The sequence below is a fragment of the Carex rostrata genome, chromosome 15 (genome assembly GCF_964058835.1).
Source record: "Carex rostrata chromosome 15, lpCarRost1.2, whole genome shotgun sequence".
In the NCBI taxonomy this organism is placed as follows: Eukaryota; Viridiplantae; Streptophyta; class Magnoliopsida; order Poales; family Cyperaceae; genus Carex; species Carex rostrata.
Window position 1 is genome coordinate 7,596,717 of NC_135932.1, and position 19,558 is coordinate 7,616,274.

Below are 19,558 nucleotides of genomic sequence, written 5' to 3' on the forward strand. Positions count from 1 at the left end.
CCCCACAAGCAGTTATGTAAAAATTACAACACTATTTACTATATAGATATTAATACTTGTGTTCTTTGAACTATATACTTCAAGATTTGACTATTAATATTAAAAAAAAGTTATAGATATGGAACAGTTGCGATCTCCACAAACAATTACGGCAGTTTAGGTGCGGGTACGACGTCAGAAATTTCAAAAAAGAGTGCGGGTACGATTATTTAAAAATAATTAATTTATCATTTACATTGTTTACTATATAGATATAAATATTTGTGTTCTTTGAACTACATACTTCAAGATTTGACTATTAATATTAAAAAAAAAGTTACAAATCTAAAGTGCAGTTATGACAGTTTGATCCCCACAAACAGTTATGGCAGTTTAGGTGCAGGTCCTGTGCGGATACTGTAGCGCGGGTACTCATATCAACTTCCTATATTATAATATAGTAATTATTTTGTTTAAGACCTTATAGATCCAATTGTTCTCAAACTTTCACCGAGGTGCATGAAATTAATAGAGTTGCATATTCTATTTTATTAACTAGATGGTAATTTTCCACCAATAAATTTAGAGATTTATTCACGTATAACTCTAAAATTATTTTTAGTACAAAGAAGTATATTCTAAAAGTTTACTTTATTTCTCAAAAGGAACAAATTCCATTATATTTATATCATTGCACATTAACAAATATATTTATGGTTAAATCTTATGAATGATAGTCTGATTTTATACTTAATAAAAATTAGTTCAGCAACAGACTTGTCTAAATAAAAATGTGTATAAATATTAATTAAAAAACCGTGTTATATGATCTAGATATGAGTTATGAAGTAAGAAGTAACGTAGATGCACGAGTGAACTACCCCACGACAACAGGTACGGGTTTCCTGGATATTGTCAAATTATTACTTATCATTTTGTCTATATCTTATTTATTTATTTTGGAATTTTGCATGTTGAATCGAACGATCCCTTTAGTTTGTTTAGAGATACAATAGGATTATTCATATCGATCATGAGACTAGTAAGTAGGATGTGTTGAGCATGACAATGTATAGTCTTAATTGAAACGAACGTGGAATATAACAGATAAGTTAAAGGAAATGGGCCAACATGTGTTGAATTCATGTTGGAATGTATACATTGAGTCTGGGTTCGACTAAACCCCTCGTTAACGTGACTGTTGGCGAAAGCAGTCCTGTTATGGGTCAAGATCTAGCATAGGATGGATTCCCCGTCTAGTGCGACATTCAATATCTAGCGTAGGGTGAATTCCCCGTCTAGTGAGAAAGCCTCCCGTTGTTGGTAGGATTTTTCAGCGGGTTGGCGGTCTTCCAATGTTGGTTGGATTTCCTATTGGATTGGCAAATTAATGGATTAACGGAAAAACTTGAAAGATAACTAAAGAGGGGTGTGTGTGTGTGATTTAAATATGCATTAGTAAGATTGCATGTGAGGATATATTTTCACTATCATATTTGTGTTAATAAATCAATTTTACAAAATCCGGGACTGAAACTAAATCCCGTACTGAGAGACTGTTAGATTTCTCATCCGTTCCACTTTTATTTTGGTTCCAAGAAATGATGAATCCGGCGGTGAGCACAAATAGAAGAGATGTGGAGCAGAAAGCCAACGAGCCGACAGCTGAAGTATCCTTTTATTTTCTTTTTACTTAAGATTTTAATTCTCTCTTTGAAAGTTGATACATTAACTGACATGACAATTATCAATTTGTTTGCCATGTTTATCTTGATCTCAAGATTTTAAAAGACTTTGTTTGATTTAAGATAAGTTGCATGAGAAGTTATTGTCGATAATGCATCTGATGTGCACACGCCTTACATGTAAATACGAAGTGGGTTGTCTCGGGATGTAACATGGAGAGTTGCATTTCCTACGTGGTAATCCATATGCTGATGATAGAGAGAGTATGGCTAATTAAGCTCAAACATTTGTTCTTAGCTTCCGAAACAAACAATTCGGTTTTCTAATTTTCGAAGTTCAAAAAGTAAATCTAAACAGTTAAATGTTCAATCTATATTAAAATGTGTTTGGAGACTAAATTTTATATTTTTTAGAATTTGTTTACTATTTATTAAGATGATTTGAAAATCGTTGTTTTTTAATGGTGCAGAATTTTAATAAAAACAAAGATTTTCAAACTATCTTAATAAATAGTAAAAAAATTCTAAAAAAAATATAAAATTTGGTATCCAAGCACATTTTAATATAGATTAAACATCTAACGGTTTGGACTTTGAAAATTAGAAAATCAAATCGTTTGTTCCTAGGCCATGGAACAAACGCTTTGGTTTTTACATTTTCAAAGTCCAAACAGTCGATCCAAACCGTTCAACATTCAATCTATAATAAAATGTGCTTGGAGACCAAATTTTATATTTTTGAATTTTTTTACTATTAATAAAGCTAATTTTAAAATTGTTGTTTTCAATGATCTAGAAATTTCTCATTGTTTATTAAAAATCAATGATTTTAAAATCGACTGAATAAATAGTAAAAAATTGCAAAAAATGTAATATTTGGTCTCCAAGCACATCGCAATATAGATATTACATCTAATGATTTGGATTGATCGTTTAAACTTTGACAATCGGAAAACCAATTAGATTCACTATAGATCCGGAACAAACGTTTTGATATTAACCAACATCTATATCTATATATATTGTTTTGGGTTTCTTGTTTTCTTTTTTTTTTCTTTTAATAAAATATTGAGCTAACTAATTGGACCAAGAAGCATATTTATATGAAATAGAAAAAAGAAAAAGAAAACTATAATCCCCTCTAAAGAAAAATCCTCAATTTTATTTTCCCAACTCAGTCCAAACCAGTTTCTTTCCAAAATGTATATCATAATTATTAGTGAGATGGCAGGATATGTGAGAGAAGTGACGAGCTGGCTTCTGATCAAGAGGCGACAAAGTAAAAATAAATGGGATCGAGGGACGGTAAAGAAAGCATTCCAGGATAATTTTTTTATTTTTGATAGAAGAGAGCAGGTATGACTTCTCTCTCACAAGTCAGGACAAAGAAATAAAACATCATCAAAGAAAGGGATGGATATATGTTCCCGTGCCGTATTAGCATCTTAAATTTATTTATAGGGCAGGTACAAGATAATTTAATAACTTAAGTGACTCCGATTTTTTTTAAAAAAACCCCAAAATAAAAACAAATTATTAAAAATAACCACATTCGTGAAAAAAAATTTAAAAATCCCCAAACCGCCAAATTTCTTGGCGATCCGAGATTTTTTTTTTTTCCGAACCGCCAATATTTCTGGCGGTCCAATTTTTTTCTTTTTTTCTTTTATTTGCAAATTTTTTTTAGGCACCTCAACTTTGTACCTCTGATTAACATAACAAACCACCTTCAAAAATCATGAAAATTGACCAACATGCAATCTTGACATGGTAGAATAGGACTGTGAAGTTTCATACAAAATCTCCGAATAAGTCGTGAGATATCGGCTCTAAAAAATTGCCCGAATTGCTGAATATTTCATTCTGAGAACAAATTTGAACATCTGGTTAACATAGAAAAACACCTCCAAAAATTGTGAAAATTTACCGACATGTAGTCTTGATATGGTAGAATAGGACTGTGAAGTTTCATACAAAATCTCCGAACAGGTCGTGAGATATCGGCTCTCAAAAATTGCCCGAATTGCTGAATATTTTATTCTGAGTCCAACTTTGCACATCTGGTTAACATAGCAAAACACCTCCAAAAATCGTAAAAATTTACCGACATGCAGTTATAGCTGTTTAAAGTTACGCGTAAATCCGACTTTCCTAGCCAAAGTTATAGTTGTTTAAAGTTTTTCCGAAAGTTGAATTTTAGAAATTCATAACTAACTGTAAAAAAATCCAAATAAATTGAAATTTTTGTTAATTTTGTGTATTTTTTTAATGCTCTACATGCTGATATAATCACTTTTGCAATTTGGTCCATGGTTTGCTATGTTAACTAGATGTGCAAAGTTGGGCTCATAATGAAATATTCAACAGTTCGGGCAATATTTGAGAGCCGATATCTCACAACCTGTTAAGAGATTTTGTATGAAAATTCAGTCATGTTCTACAATATCAAGACTCCATGTCGGCCAATTTTCACGAATTTTGGAGGTGTTTTGCTATGTTAACCAGATGTGCAAAGTTGAACTCATAATGAAATATTTAGCAATTCGGATAATTTTTGAGAGACGATATCTCACGATCTGTTAGGAGATTTTATATGAAACTTCACAGTCCTATTCTACCATATCAAGAATGCATGTCAGTAAATTTTCACGATTTTTGGAAGTGTTTTGCTATGTTAACCAGATGTGCAAATTTGGACTCATAATGAAATATTCAGCAATTCGGGCAATTTTTGAGAGCCGATATCTCACGACCTGTTCGGAGATTTTGTATGAAACTTCACATTCCTGTTCTACCATGTCAAGACTGCATGTTGGTCAATTTTCACGATTTTTGAAGGTGGTTTGCTATGTTAATCAGAGGTGCAAAGTTGAGGTGCCTAAAAAAATTTGCAAAAAAAAAAAAAATCTCGGACCACCAGGAAATTTGGCGGTTTGGCCATTTTTAAAATTTTTTCACGAATCTGGTTATTTTTAATAATTTGTTTTTATTTTGGGGTATTTTTAAAAAAATCGGTAAGTGACTACTTCAAAGTAGGATAATTTTAAAAGAGGGGGTTTAAATGTCTTCATTTTTTATGTTTTATTGTTAGAAATATAATAACTTTATATTTGAATACATAAAAAAGCAATATATTTTCATACATTTAGATGATATAATATAGTTCACATCTAATAATTTTAATTTTGGCATATAAGTTTTCCAATTTTATTTTAAATTTTAACAGTGAAGGCATGGAGAAGCACAAAAAAAATGAAGATATGTGATTTCTCCTTATTCTCAAAACACTAGATTTCATTTTTTTTTTAATGGATAGAAAATATGCATCTAGACTACTAGGCCTCATAGTATTATATATTTTATCAAAACAATAAAAAAAAGATAAAAGATTTAAAGAGATACCTATTTTTATCTCTCTTAAAAGGCTAAGATTGTCATATTTTATCATTTAATTTGCACATTGATTACAATATTTTAAAATGCATAGTTTCCCAATTGACAAATTTTTATAAATTAAATGTACTAGAGGGATCACAATATTTTATGTATTACCTAGAAGTGACTCTTAAACGGGGATCAATAACTCAGAAGTCAAGCATTTTTATTTTTTTCAATAACTCATAAAGAAAATATATTAATTTTTCTTACAGCCGTAAAAAAATCCGGCATGAAAAATGTTGATCAAGGTTATTTGTAGCATTCTTTCTAATAAATCAAATTATAAATATAGTATTCCATCTATTTTCAAAAAAATATATTAAATATTTCTAATATTTCTAATATTTCAATACAAAAAATAAATAAATTACAAATATTTCTATTTTTTTTTAAATCTGAAAAATGAAAAAAAATTGAAACCGCAAAAAAATTTTGCGGTTTTTTTTTAAACTCTGGTTTTGGAATTCCAAAACCGCAAAAAAAATTTGTAGTTTTTTTTTAAACTGCTAATTTTGGAATTCTAAAACCGGAAAAAAAAAATTTGTGCTTTTTCACTGAATTACTGCAAAATGGGTAGATTTTGAAATCTTGCACAACTTTGGTTAGTTTTTGAATTTAATTATTTTTTTGGATATTTATAAAAAATTCGGAAATACACCACTGGGACTGAAAAGCTAGATCAAAATCCAAATCAATTTTTGAATTAAAACGTGAAATGACTCAAGATCTCAAACAACATAGAAACCGATTGACCCGAAAAACTCAAACCTAAACCTGCAATTGAACCAAGCTTTATATTAAGCGTTAAATTTTGAGTTACTAAAATTTTAAAAAATAAAGATATGATAGAGATAAAAAAATAAAAATATTGAACTTTCCTCTTTATTTATCTTTTATATATATTAATCCTGCATGGGAGGTGTTACTATAGCGCTACAATAACACCTCTGTTTTGGTCTGTCCGATGCAGATTTGATGATTCAGATTTTTCTTTCCTGTGCTCTGTCTATAGTTCGTTTACAAAATTAATTGCTCAACACCTTCAACATTTTAGAGGTCACTAATGGGTGAAACAAGTCTGGTTACCAATGGGTCGCCTTCAAATCAGGTTAAATCTTAATCAGGGCATATACTTAGTAAAACTCATATGAATAATAAATTATTAACAAAGGCATTTCCTCAACAGATAACAGTGACCTGCTTGACAATGACATTTCATCAGATTCTACATAGGACAGACCCATTCCCTGGCATATATTAATTCTTTTAGGTAATCAGAATCTGTAGTTTGAGAAATGATGAGTACATAGAATTTGTGTTTATAATTGTAGTTACTTTACATGTTTTAACTCCAGCATAATAGTGGAGAAATTGAATAATAAAAAAACTGAAACAAGTTGGTTTTGTTTCATTATTGGTCACTCCTGCTGTTCGTATTTACCTCTAGAAGCTAATTGAGAAATTGGATGGGGTGGAATGTTGGTGGTATATTCCAATAGTCTTGGATATTGGTCAAGGACATTTGATGTCTTAAGGAGGCATTGAGGAGTTGTATATTTTCTTTTTATTTTTGTGCGTTTTTGTTTATTTATTTGGGTTTTTTTTCATGTTCTGTGGAATCAATTTGGATGTTCTAATCTTCGAGTGGCACAAATAATTTAGCTTTATTTGGATGGGGTGGAATGTTGGTGGTATATTCCAATAGTCTGGAGATAAGTCAAGGACATGAGGAGTTGTATATTTCTTTTTATTTCTGTGCGCTTCTGTTTATTTTTTTTGGAGTTTTTTCCATTTTCTGTTGAATCAATTTGGATGTTCTAATCTTTGAGTGGTACATGACAGTCTGAATTTTTTTAGTAGGTTGCTCATATTTTGTTATTCATAATTGATAATTGAATCTATGTTCATACAATCGAGCAACAAAGGAAACGTGTTTTCTTAATACAGAAGTGACTTCTGACGTACAGTTCAGATATTGATTGCTCAATTACATAAATATTTTTTCTTTCCTATTTACTCTGTTGGTTATTTTGTCCTGCTGAATCTCTTTTCTGAATGCAGAGAAGGTCTCAGCTTCATAAGAAAGATGGTACTAGAGGTATAGCAATATTGTACAGACAAATAGTAAGAGAGGTTACAAGTTTATCGCATGCTCATTTATTTCAATGCATGATTTGGAGATGTTGAGCTAATTTTATAACTTATTCTAAATGAACTAGAGAGGTTTATCTAAAAAATAAGAATCTGTATAATACGTCGACAGAGAATTAAGTTCTTTATTTGTTTATGTGTAATTCTACCATATGTAAACTAATACCCGCGTGATATGTACTGTTTTTATTTTGTTATACTCATTCCTGAGCTGACCTTCTATCTCTATGGCAAAGGTTATTAGTAGTGTTAAACAATTTACTGATATGCTTCTTATTGATTTATAAATAAATTTTTAAAGACAGGAATAATTTGCTTCCTTTATCTTCTTTGTAGGTGGATTATTTGAGTTCATAGACCAACGGCTAAAACAAAAAGGGCATGTAGGTGTGGTCAAGAAATTATTTCTCATATCGCCACAGAAAAGCAGGAGAAAGACCCTTCAGGAAACCCTTTATTTTCTGACAACGGCACATACCTCAAGAAGGAGCTCAAGAATTGGTGGGATCAGACTCACCCAGGCGAGCTATTCACCGTAAAGTACATCGACCCGACTTACATGATTCGTGCGGTGGTGGCGAATGCAAGCGATAACTTGTACTGTACCTTGCTGGCTCATTCGGCTATACATGGAGTCATGGCAGGTTATACTGGTTTTGTACCAGGACCTGTAAACAGGAATTATGGCTATATACCGCTGGAGGACATTGCGATTAAGCGAAACGTAGTCGATACAAAGAACCATACATGGGCTTGGGTACGATCGGTCACGACCCAACCAGATTTTGTGGAATAATTGGATGATTAAGAACTTTATCTTCATAGGTGATAGTTGTTTATGGAACAGTATTACGTAAGAAATTGTGTGTTTTTCTTGTTTTGTTCCGTAATTAAGTAGAGTATTTATCTTTTCAGTCTAATTACGGGTTGCCGCCAGAGCGTGTTGTGGGAATATGTCAATTAATTAGGATTGCTTTTGAACCGAAAGAAAATTTAGAAACTTTTACTTAGCATCAAAGGGTGGAGCTTGCTCGAGCTATTAGGCTATTCCCGCTCTTGCTCTATTTAAAGCTTGTTTTGGTTCAACAGAATTCGTTAGTTATTGTTATATGTGGTGGAGGAATATAATTACTCAAAATATTGAATTTAATTAAAACGAGATTTAATAAACGTTAGAGCGTCGTGCTAATAACACGAAGGTTGCAGGTTCGAGACCTGCATGGGCCAATTTGTGGTTTTTTGTGGTTTTTTGTTTTTATTTTTCCTTGCTTTGTCTTCAATTCTAAACGGATAACGGTTTGCTCCCTTTTTCCTCCTCGTATCCGTAATTCACTAATAATTTTTAGTCACCGTAATTCAGTAATAAATGTTCGGATTATTTTGCTTTGTACCATTGACCAACTGCTCAGGAAGCACCATTCCTTCAGTATATTCGTTTACTACTAGTGTTATTTGTTTTCAAACATGAGAAATATGAAGGGAGATTCGAATGCTCGGGCCAGCATACAGTATCGCTGTTATACTTAAAACTTTTTTAGATTTCTAAACTATACTAAAAATCATTGATTTTTTTAGTAAAGATTTGGAGATCAAGCCACTCAACTCTTAATAAGGAATTTTTCTATTCGAGTTTTGAACCAACGACCTTCTGTACGGAAGGTAGTTGGGGTTAAATCTAGAAATACGGAATACCGGTACACTCCGTACCAATTACAAGAAACGCGAAATAGGTCCAATAAATTGTATACCAAATATTACCAAGAAATTAGAGACAAATGCAACCTTCCATACAACCAAAACACTTACGATAGATGAAAAATAATCAGCTTATGTCACAAGAGATATAAAGAAAAGAGGGGGGGAGTTGGGCCTTAGACCTATTTGAATCTAAAGAAGAATTCCAACAAAGATATTATCTTTGTCACTAAAATAATAAATTGATTCTCTCAATACAAATGATTAATATATTATAATCTCCCAATTTTGTTTTTCTAAACGTCAAACAATTTTTACAAAGGGTAAAATATTTAGAAAAATGAAACACACATCGGTACTTCCACCCTTAATTTTCCTTATGAAATCCTAAATATTCAAAAATAGAAACACGATTGTTTTTCTTTTTATAGTACAGAAACACAGTTTTTTTCCCTAAAGATAAAATTTAAATACATTTTTTCGACAAGGTTTCTCTTGTTTTTTTTTTAAACTAGGTCGGTCTCGTCACCAGTAAGTGCGCACCATGCGTACACGTCAATACTTTGACGTAGATTGAAATGCTTGGTCACCAAAAACTTCACCCGGTGATTCTTTCCTTCATTAATAACAGGAGTCCAATATTTAGGACTAAGAACCATTAGTTCTCTAAAACTTCCACAGAGTACGCCAGATTCTCCATATGATGCAACAACGTCCACCACCCGTAGGCGCTTGGATAGCAGCTGGGAAATAGTCTGGATCACTGGCCCAAGGTCTTTTCTGTGCAGAAATTCTGAACTTAGAAAGCCATCTTGCAAGAAGATGGACCAGAATGGAGCATTCAAATTATCTCTCAGAATCTCACCCAAGATTTTTGCTCCCCAGATTGATCCATTCATCTTCTTTGCTATCTCCTCTCCCATTTTTGCCAACTCAGGATGGTCCTCTGCATCAGCACTACCAAAAGCATGCTCCTTGAAAAACAACATATACTCCTCCTCAGAAAATCCTTCAATCACGATTGGCTTCACTGTCCCAATGGATCTAATGCTCTTGTGCTTGGCATAAATGCCACTAGTGCTTGTAAAAATTACCTTGCTTCCTTTTTTTGCACATCTTAGGCAACCCAACAGGGCATTCCAAACCTCATAATCAACAATATAAACCTCATCCATTACGAGAAGAAGTCTCTCTGAGCTGAGGTTCTGCTTAAGCATTGCTAGTAACGTATTCTCGTCAAAATTAGTTATGCCAGTATTGTTTAATTTGTTTAGAATTGTTGCAAAGCAACTTCTACCACTAATGCGTGAATAAGGAATGTAAATTTTCAAGGAAAATTGATTTTGCACCTTTGGATCATAGAAACAGTGAAGGGCAAGAGTGGTCCTTCCTACACAAGGTGGACCAACTATTGGAAGCACATCCACCTTATTTTCACCCGCCATGCTAGGTTCAAACAAGAATTTCATAACTTCCTCTCTTTCCTTGCACCGATTTACTAACCTGGTCTGCTCCATGTAGAGGTACCTTTTCATGGGCCTTTCAGGTAGGGCATTCACCATGAGTAAGAATGCATTAATATCAATACTTGTCAACATTTTCAGAGCATCATGGAGTTCCCTGTGCTCGTCATTATCAAAAAGCAAGGTTCTGATTGTCCGCTGGCGTTTGGTTGGATGACTGATCGGGTCAATAAGTAAATTGCCCGTACCTTCTGTACCAGCTAGCATTGGAGGAAGTGAACTCCGGTTTATGAAGGTACGATAATAGTACTCCCCACGGTATGCTGCTTTTATTATTTGTGCCAACCAGTCGAGCAATTGTTGGTCGGTGATCCTTCGCCCTCTTGCTGCATTGATGGCTGATTTGATTTTGTTCACCTCGTGCTGCAGGCTAAACAGGATCACATCGAGTCCCTCCTGCATCTCGTGTCCCTCCTGCATCTCGTATCTGCTCCTGACCGAGGAGAAAGCACCGCTTACTATCATTGCACCTACTTCTTCCACGGCCCCAGAATAAATCATGCTTGCTACGGCCCCCATACTGCAGTACCTCCCCCTCCCCTTGTAACTGCTTCAAGCAAATTGAAATTATTATTGCTTCTGTTAGTGTGGTAAATTATAAATTCATACAACCAGTTGATGTTAAAGGTCAAAAGTCGTTTTATCATCAAATTACAACACGGATAATTGTAGATTGGCAAATAGTACTCAACACTACCATGGCTCTGAAGCGGAATCGGTAAGTTAACCGTGGAATAGAAATCAGATGAAACAGTAAGAATCGGCCAAATTGGAATGAAAACTCAGATTTTTTTTTTTTCAAAAATGCTGGTGATTTGTCAAAAATTTGATTTAGACTTGCATCCACAATAAGCCAATAGCTTGTGATTAATTTGTAAAATCATGAGAATCGAGCTCCAGAGTACAAAAAAAAAAATAGTTACTATTGACTTATTGTTTTTTTTTTCTTTTTAACTTGGAAGAACTGTCCCAAATAATTCATATTTTCGAGTGGTATTCACAAATTCGTCTGCTTAGCATTATTAGCAAGAAAAACACTATTGTAATTTGTTTTTGGCAATTCTCTCCCCTCCCTCCCCAACACACACACAACACCACCACGACCACCAATTGAGACTACTTTTTTGGTTTTGCTTAATGGAAATCAAAAGAGGTCATAAGTTGGACATGGGAGTTTAGTTTAAAACTTACTAAAATTTCGGAGCCAATTCAACAAAGAGCACACGATGTCTATTATATATTACAGAAAACTCACCTTTATTCTCTTCTGTAGTTGAAAATTGAGTAGCACAATTGAGGACTATGGTTAAAAAAACATGTCTTTATCACCTTCATTGTGAATGGCTATATATAGTCTACGCATTAACTTAATTATTTAAGTTCGTATGGGTCCCTCTCGTTCTTATCACAAAGGAAGAGGAAGGAGGAAGGAGGGAGGAAAGAGGGAGGAATTAAATGCTGATGAAAGATTTGTCAGGCAGCACAAAATATCTACAAGAATACAATATCCAGGAAGGAGGGTTGGAAAAAGGGATGAAATGCTGATGAAAAATTCGTTAGGTAACACAAAATGTCTACAAGAATACAATATCTAGGTCGCGCGATGGAGAGTTACATTTCCTACGTGGTAAACAAATTAAAAGGTCATTGGCTATGAAGAAACAAATCAAATTTGAGTGACTAATTTGTAATAAAAGACAATTTTAGTGGCCTCCAGTAAAATTTACCTATAAAGGCATGTTTTGCATATACATTATAAAAGGTCGTAGCTTATGATAATGGTGTGAATTGAATAAATAGTACACGCAAAGGGAAGTGGGACACATCCAATGGGCATCAAACTCAAATCAATCTGATGCCCGCTCAGATCCATCTAATTTGTTTCATAATTCGAGCATGTTTGATCCACACAAACCAGATGCACCCCTCTTGGCAAGTTGCAATTTACTTTCATAATGACATGTTCCGATTTTTCTTGTAGTTTACTAACAATGGCCATCATAGATTACAATTGAAATACAAGGAAAATTGACCCACGCCTCAAACAGTTGCCTACATAGTTTTGCATATTACCGTTTAACATATTTACATAACACCAACAAGCGATCGCAAAGATAACATGATACCAAATGCAAACATCAGACACAGCTCATTGAAAAGTAAAGAAAGATCCCTTCAAAGTAAACCTCTATCCCCCTGTCAAGTATGCGGTCATCAAATCTGGGGGCTTAAACTGGAAGCAAGAAGTATCATGTTCTCATGCTATTTTCATTTAAAAAGGAAAAAAGAAAAAAACATGTTCTCATGCTAGACATAGAGCTACAATATGATTATTTGAAAATAGGAGAAATGCATGATTTTGGAGATATTTTAATGGGTCTCATGCTGTGGAGTGGAAGGGGAGTCGGGTGCAATAGCAAATTGCAACGCCCGGCCTCTACTGGTTTGCAATATGAATGCCACCTCAGCTGCAGCCGTGGCGGCCGCCTCCTAAATCATGAAAAATGTGGGGTCAGACTTGTATGAATAAACATTCTGGTATGGGGTGTCTTTTTATGAACTCATCATGTAGAAATGATACTTGACAGACAATATAGTTTGTACATAATAGATGGCATTGTATTCCTATTCTTCAGTTTTGCATATAAATAAAAAATTATTTATATGGCATCGCATTCCTATTCTTCTGTCTTGAATATAAATAAAAATGAGTAGGGTTCAAATACCTCATGTCTTTCATGCCTCAATCGTACCTCACATCCTTATCTCCGTTTTCGATGTCCAAACAATCGATCCGAACCACTCAAGATGATCTCGATATTAAAATGTTCTTGGAGACCGAATTTTATACTTTTTTTTAAATTTTGTACTATTTGTTTAGATAGGTACAAATCACTGTCTTAGGATGGTCCAGAACCTTCTGGAAAACAGTGATTTTGTGCCTATTTAAAAAATAGTAAAAAAGTTTCAAAAAAAATATAAAATTCGGTCTCCAAGCACATTTTAGCATGGAGATCATGTCAAGTGGTTCGAATCGACTGTTTGGACATTGAAAATGAAAATAAGAATGTGAGGCACAATTGAGGAATTGGAACCCTGGACAGGGTTGTCTGTGGTGTGACAGATTGACATTTTTTAAAGGTGGATGAATATCCATATTAATTGGGAATATGGTAATTACTAGGAACTTCGGAAATAGGAACTTAAAAGACAAACTAACTTTCATGACTAAAACAGGAAAGTTAGATCTTTAAGGACTATATTTGGAAACAAAGATTTCTACTGTTTCAAAAAATATGAGACAAGAGTAATACTTGGAGGACCATTTGTGCAATATACTTGATGACAACATTTTGAACAAATATTGGAGGACATATAAAAGAACATAATACACAAAAACAAAAAAAATAAAAAGTTTCTCGAGTGAAGGTACCTGTCTCTGCCTTCGGCGCTGCAAGACGCTTATGGCCCATGCCATTATGTAGCATGGCAAGAGAAACCCAGCAGCCCTTAGCAGGAAAAGCTACACAAGCAAATGGGCAAGGGTCAGAGCTTCACAAGTATAATCCACGAAAATTGGAAAACAGAAATTACAAAATGAAATGTGATCTCCACTTACAGAAAAAATAGTGGACGCGTCATCATCTCCGTCATCATTTGTGATGGTCATTGCATGCCTCAACAGCAGGACAGCCATAAGCTAAAATAAGTTAACTTTTTTATAAGCAGCTCTAGTTATATGAAAGTAAAGTATCATGTTAACTGTTGGAGGGGTTTTGGGATTAGGTTGTGTTGTACGTTGACTTGAATTTGGGTCGGTGAAATTGTTTTATCATAATTTATCATGGCTAAAATATCTTCCCTTCAGCCCCAACCAACCAATTTTTTTGAAAAAGTTATCAACACCAACCTAAACCAACTCAAAGCAAAACAGGATGAAGTCAGACAGAAATCAACCCAATTGAAAACCAAATCCAACAAGACATGAACCTAGATAACAACTGACATGCACAACAACCTGACACGCAATTAAGTCTGACCCAAATCAACCTAGACCTGACCTACTTGAAACCCAAATAAAAAATGACGGAAACCAGAGGTAATGTAGTGAAACATAACAAACTGAACTGCAACAAATGTAACCAAAAATAACCCAAACTTGCCTGATCAGAAAGAGGACCTAACATTACATCAAAGAAGATAAACCAAATCAACTTTTGAACTAAAACGTGAAATGACTCGAGATCTCAAACAACATAGAAACCGATTGAGAACCTGCAACTGAACCAGGCTTGATATTAAACAAGACCTGGTTTTGACCTCTCAATTGAAACCGACTGACCGATTGACCAGAAAAACTCAAAACTTAAACCTGCAATTGAACCAGGCTTGATATTAAACAAGACCTGGTTTTGACCTGGATAAACCAAATCAACTTTTGAACTAAAACGTGAAATGACTCGAGATCTCAAACAACATAGAAACCGATTGACCGGAAAAATTCAAAACTTAAACCTGCAAATTGAACCAGGCTTGATATTAAACAAGACCTGGTTTTGACCTCTCAATCAGACTTTCCCGTTAACATAGAAATTATGATAAAGCAAAGGTCTCACAATTAAAGCTGCAGAACGGCAGAAGGCAGCACCACTGGCATTGGTAGCAGCATACTCATCATACTCTGCCTCTAGAAGGCGCCGCTGAGCAGCAGCCACAGCAAGAATTCTTGGGTCATGTAAGTCCAAGGGAGTCCCTGTGATGGTCCAACCACCACTGCAAAAAAAAACAAAAAAAAACAAAAAAATCAAGGAGCAACCCAGGTTTAGAAGGTATGCAGATAACATTGTAGCTGTTACCAATAATAGTTAGATGTGAATGGCAGCAAACCCTAATGATCTAACTTAAACCTACAATAACCACAAATCAGGCACAATACCGGATTCATGGCCACAATATGGAATTAAATATGCTCGACAAACAGCAGTGAATATGCAATACAAATCATCTAAACGCACTAAAACAAACTAAAAGAACTCAACATAAATAAATTACTCACAAAGGATGGTCCTTCACTAAATTACACCTAACTAAGAACATTAAAATCCATCGTACAAATTTCTTGAACACCTAATAGTAAAATTAAAGAAAAAACAGAAAACAATATTGTACATTTAATGTAATTATGGTCAAATTCATGGGTTTCTGGAGCCAACAAACATTGATGGTTGAAATTAGTTGTGACCACCAATACAGATAGCTACAACACATAAAAAGAAGAGAGGGCTTGCCTGAGGTCTATAGTAGTTTCATCGGGGCTGGGTCTAGCAGGTGGTGCTACATAACCTGGCTTATAGATCTGTAGTGATAAAATCAAAATAAGATGTCAATCATACAACAAAATAGATCCCTCATACATGTACAACAGGGCACCAAAAGCAACAATGCCTTAATAAAAAATACACAAAGTTCATATCTGTAAATTGTAAAGCTGAATAATACAAGCAATAAAGAAGATCCTTACATAACATTTGAACTGGTATGCTATACCTGGTGTCTGACACATTTGCAATTTACCAAATTTTAGCATTTTCTGTTGCCTTTTTATGATATCCCTTGGTAGTTAGTTTTCAATTCCCCAATTGAGCACTAAACAATGACTATTTGTTATGTCAGACTGCTTGCAGGGTAAAATTGAGGTGTATATTGTATAGCTTAATTTTCGCAATTTAGGATGAACTAGAGTGTGTTTTAGGATAAATTGAACAGAAAGGAGCCAGTACCAATACTGGAACATATCAATTGAAGTTTCAGCATACAAGCTTAAAATGGCATACAATTCTGTTAAAAATCGATACTGGAACATATCCCTACAATTCTGTTTAGGACTGATACTGGAACATATCAACTGAAGTTTCAACATACAAGCTTAAAATGGCAATGCTCTAACATACCTCGTGGCATATCTCGCATGTCACATCTCCTTTCTCATCACACCAGCGTTGCACACAACCCCTATGGGCATACTGCAAGAAAAATAAAAAAACTTAAAATGAGTCCAACCATTCAGCAATGCAAGTTTAGCCATTTTTCAAAATACAAAGCCTTAGCAACCACAAAATGAGCAAACTAGCCTGGCAAAACACTGAGCCTTGACACCTACAGACCTACTACTAATTAAAGAAGGAATAATTACATGTCTATAGTTGGGAGTATTTCCTCTTCCCTACCAATATTAACATACAGACTATACACTACTAGCAGATGGGTAATCAGGTATACTAAGCAGTAGGACGTTTGGCATTTTCCTGTTGCTCCTACCCTGCTAATATGATACTAAGTAGTTTACAGAAGCCAAACCCTTAGCTTTCCATCAACTGGCTTCTAGGACTAATTTCAGATAAATAACCTCCACTCCAAATCGTGCATTAAAATGGCCTTCATGCCAACAGTAAGAAGCTTTTTGAACAGTTGTTCAAACTAGTAATTGACCCGTCACATACCAGCACTGTACACGATACAGGGAATTACTCCAATTGACTCAGGTTTTTTAGAATTTAACATGACAAAAGTCAATTTTGACAGAAAAATTTGAATTGGCTATTTCAGATCAAAAGTGACCAGCCATTTGTAAATTTACCAGATAGGGAGGGAAGAAGAAAAAGTAGGCAAACTAGAGAGAGAGAGACCTTGAGACTGCCGCTGCAGGCACATGGCATCTCGAGGTTACTGACACTATCTTCCTCCTGGCATATGCGGCATTCGGCCATTTGGAGCAGTGGCAGTGCTTCTTCTTCTGCATCTGATTTTGCCCCTGCTTCCTTTCCCTCGCTGACCACATTAACTGGTCCCAAAGCCGAGGTGCCTTCAACTGACTTAGGTTCTACTAATTTGTCAACATCCAACACAACATGGTCTCCCATTCCTACTTTATAACCTTACAACGACTTACTTCCTTAGATTAAAAGCCTGCGCAAAAGGAGTGGAAATTTGCTTCAACTTTGCCCCAAGTAAAAATACAAAAGCTAGTAATTTACAGCCAGAGGTTTTAATCCTTGTCCATAATCAGAACAGAAACAATGCCACAATAAGATCACAGACCGAACACCAGCTTAAACCTTAGTTTATTTAAGGAGCATGATAACAAATTCGCAATATGTGTGAAAAAGCAAGGACCCATAGGAAAAATATTTCTTCCCCTTCCAATATGTTCTCTCCTTTTTTTTTATTCTTTTTATGAAATTAATCACTTGCAACAGGTTCAAATGGTATAGCCAAACAACCAAAATTAAACACAAGTAAGACATCACAAGTTGGACTAAAAATCACGACTGAAATTCGCATAGACCTAAATTTAGTCGATGAGTGAAACTAACCCTAACAGCCACAAATGATAGGGAAAAAAAAATGAGGAACACTACATTATAGCTGTAGTTACTAATCGTAAGCCTGTAGAAGGCAGATCTACACAAAATCAAGACCAGATCGAATCACTTGCTCTGATTAGTAAGGAGAGAGAGAAAAAATGGCCATACCTAGGAGCTCTGAAAGATGCGTTCCTTTCTTCTTCCTCCTCTTTGGGGCATACGATACGAGTAAACGACCCCCTCAAACTTTTCTTTTGTTTTTTTAATTAACGCGGGGTTAACGCTGTCACAGTGGAGCTCGTATCCTCTGCATTAACTCAAAAGGTTCCCTTTCGAGTTAATGAATATTGACCATCCGATCTATTTTACGATTCGTGTAGACTAAATCCGCACTAATATTAAAGGACCCCTATATCATAAGCATGGGTTGGATTGACTCCGTTTAAAATCAGACGGTTGATATTTATTAACTCAAAAGATTTCCTTTTGAGTTTATGCAGAGGATATGCATTCGTCACAGTGGTTTTCGCTGTCGGTAAGTCAACAGAGAGACGGTCAATTGGCGTTTGGTCCAACACCATCTCGACACTTCTGTTTGAGAAATTTAATTATTCAAAACTGTGATTAATATACAAGCAAAAACACAATTTTGCGTAACGGTCAAAATTTTCTCAAAAAAATGTGCTAATAGTTTAGTTAAATTTGATGCAAATTTTATTAATGGAAGTACAGACTCAGAACCCTTCACCCCCCCCCCCCCCCCCCCCCCCCCCTCCCCTCCCCTATGTCCCCGAAATTTTTATTTATAGAATAAGAAACACTAAAATTTTTGGAGAATTTCATATTTATCCAAGCTGGGTCAATCTATGAACTTAAATACTGAAATTCGCAAAGACAATCTATGGTCCCAACTCTATTTTTTTTTTTCGGAACATTTATTAATAAAAAAACAAAAAAAAAAACTTTGTTTTTTGTGACAGGGACGCTTTTTATTTCTTATACTTTGAGATATTTCGAGGACACGAATTTCAAGTAACAAAATAAAAAAGTAAAATTTTAAAATATCGCAGGTTGTAATTATTGTGAGGACCTCACTCACAAAAAAAAAAAAGTTGGAGTCGCAGATTGGTTCTGCGGACTTCAAGTTTGGTTCTGCGAACCTCAAGTTTGGAGTCGCAGATTGTCTGTGCAGACCTCATTAATTGAGGCTGCATACTAACTTTGTGGTTTGAATATTTCTAGAATTCTCTCAAATTCACAGTGTTTTGGTTTATGTTCTTTTTATGCTATAAATAAAAATTTCGGTTTTATGTGCTCTAGTAGTATAATTATTTCAATATGACTTTATTGTCCGGTTAGTATTAACACTTGATAACGTTCATCCAGTCAGTTTTTTTTTATTTTGTTTTCTTTCTCTTTTCTATAATTCAGCAATCCTATCTATTACTCATCAAACACTTTTATCATTCATTTTGCATATTTATTTCGTTTTGTATGCAAGTATACATTATTAAATTTTTTTTTAATTCTGACAGCGGCTGTCAAGTTTATAATTATTAATTGTTACTATTAAAAAATGCAGCAAATAATAAAAATTCTACTAAAACTGGATTCATAAAAAAGAAAATGAACATATGCAAGTGAAAACTTCATTTAGGAAAAGCTAAATATTATGTGTAAGATAATTAAGTTGCTAAGGTTTTGAGAAATTTATGTTGAGCTA

At 34.3% G+C, this 19,558-nt stretch overlaps 2 protein-coding genes across 2 annotated transcripts; both read right to left on the reverse strand.

Moving 5' to 3' along the window:
* Positions 1-9,212: 9,212 nt before the first annotated feature.
* Positions 9,213-11,933, reverse strand: LOC144566028 (putative disease resistance protein RGA1). Its single transcript, XM_078315885.1, has 2 exons — positions 11,727-11,933; positions 9,213-11,018 (listed from the first exon to the last, which is right to left on the reverse strand). Exon 2 carries the CDS (start codon positions 10,988-10,990, stop codon positions 9,455-9,457), a length of 1,536 nt encoding a protein of 511 aa, XP_078172011.1. The 5' UTR covers positions 10,991-11,018; positions 11,727-11,933; the 3' UTR covers positions 9,213-9,454.
* A 507-nt stretch (positions 11,934-12,440) lies between these two features.
* Positions 12,441-18,125, reverse strand: LOC144566032 (uncharacterized). The gene is made up of 8 exons (XM_078315888.1): positions 18,004-18,125; positions 17,158-17,437; positions 16,423-16,494; positions 15,760-15,827; positions 15,088-15,244; positions 14,091-14,171; positions 13,905-13,994; positions 12,441-12,961 (listed from the first exon to the last, which is right to left on the reverse strand). The coding sequence occupies exons 2-8, from the start codon at positions 17,389-17,391 to the stop codon at positions 12,842-12,844; spliced, it is 822 nt and encodes a 273-aa protein (XP_078172014.1). The 5' UTR covers positions 17,392-17,437; positions 18,004-18,125; the 3' UTR covers positions 12,441-12,841.
* Between the last annotated feature and the right edge of the window lie 1,433 nt (positions 18,126-19,558).

Bases quoted from the DNA above. Each gene is read 5' to 3' on its own strand.
- LOC144566028 (XM_078315885.1), bottom strand. From the start codon at position 10,990: ATGGGGGCCGTAGCAAGCATGATTTATTCTGGGGCCGTGGAAGAAGTA.
- LOC144566032 (XM_078315888.1), bottom strand. From the start codon at position 17,391: ATGGGAGACCATGTTGTGTTGGATGTTGACAAATTAGTAGAACCTAAG. The intron at 15,245-15,759 runs GCAAGCCCTCTC...TTTTTTTTGCAG, and splicing joins GAAACTACTATAGACCTCAG to TGGTGGTTGGACCATCACAG. The intron at 13,995-14,090 runs GTAAGTGGAGAT...TTGCTTGTGTAG, and splicing joins ACGCGTCCACTATTTTTTCT to CTTTTCCTGCTAAGGGCTGC.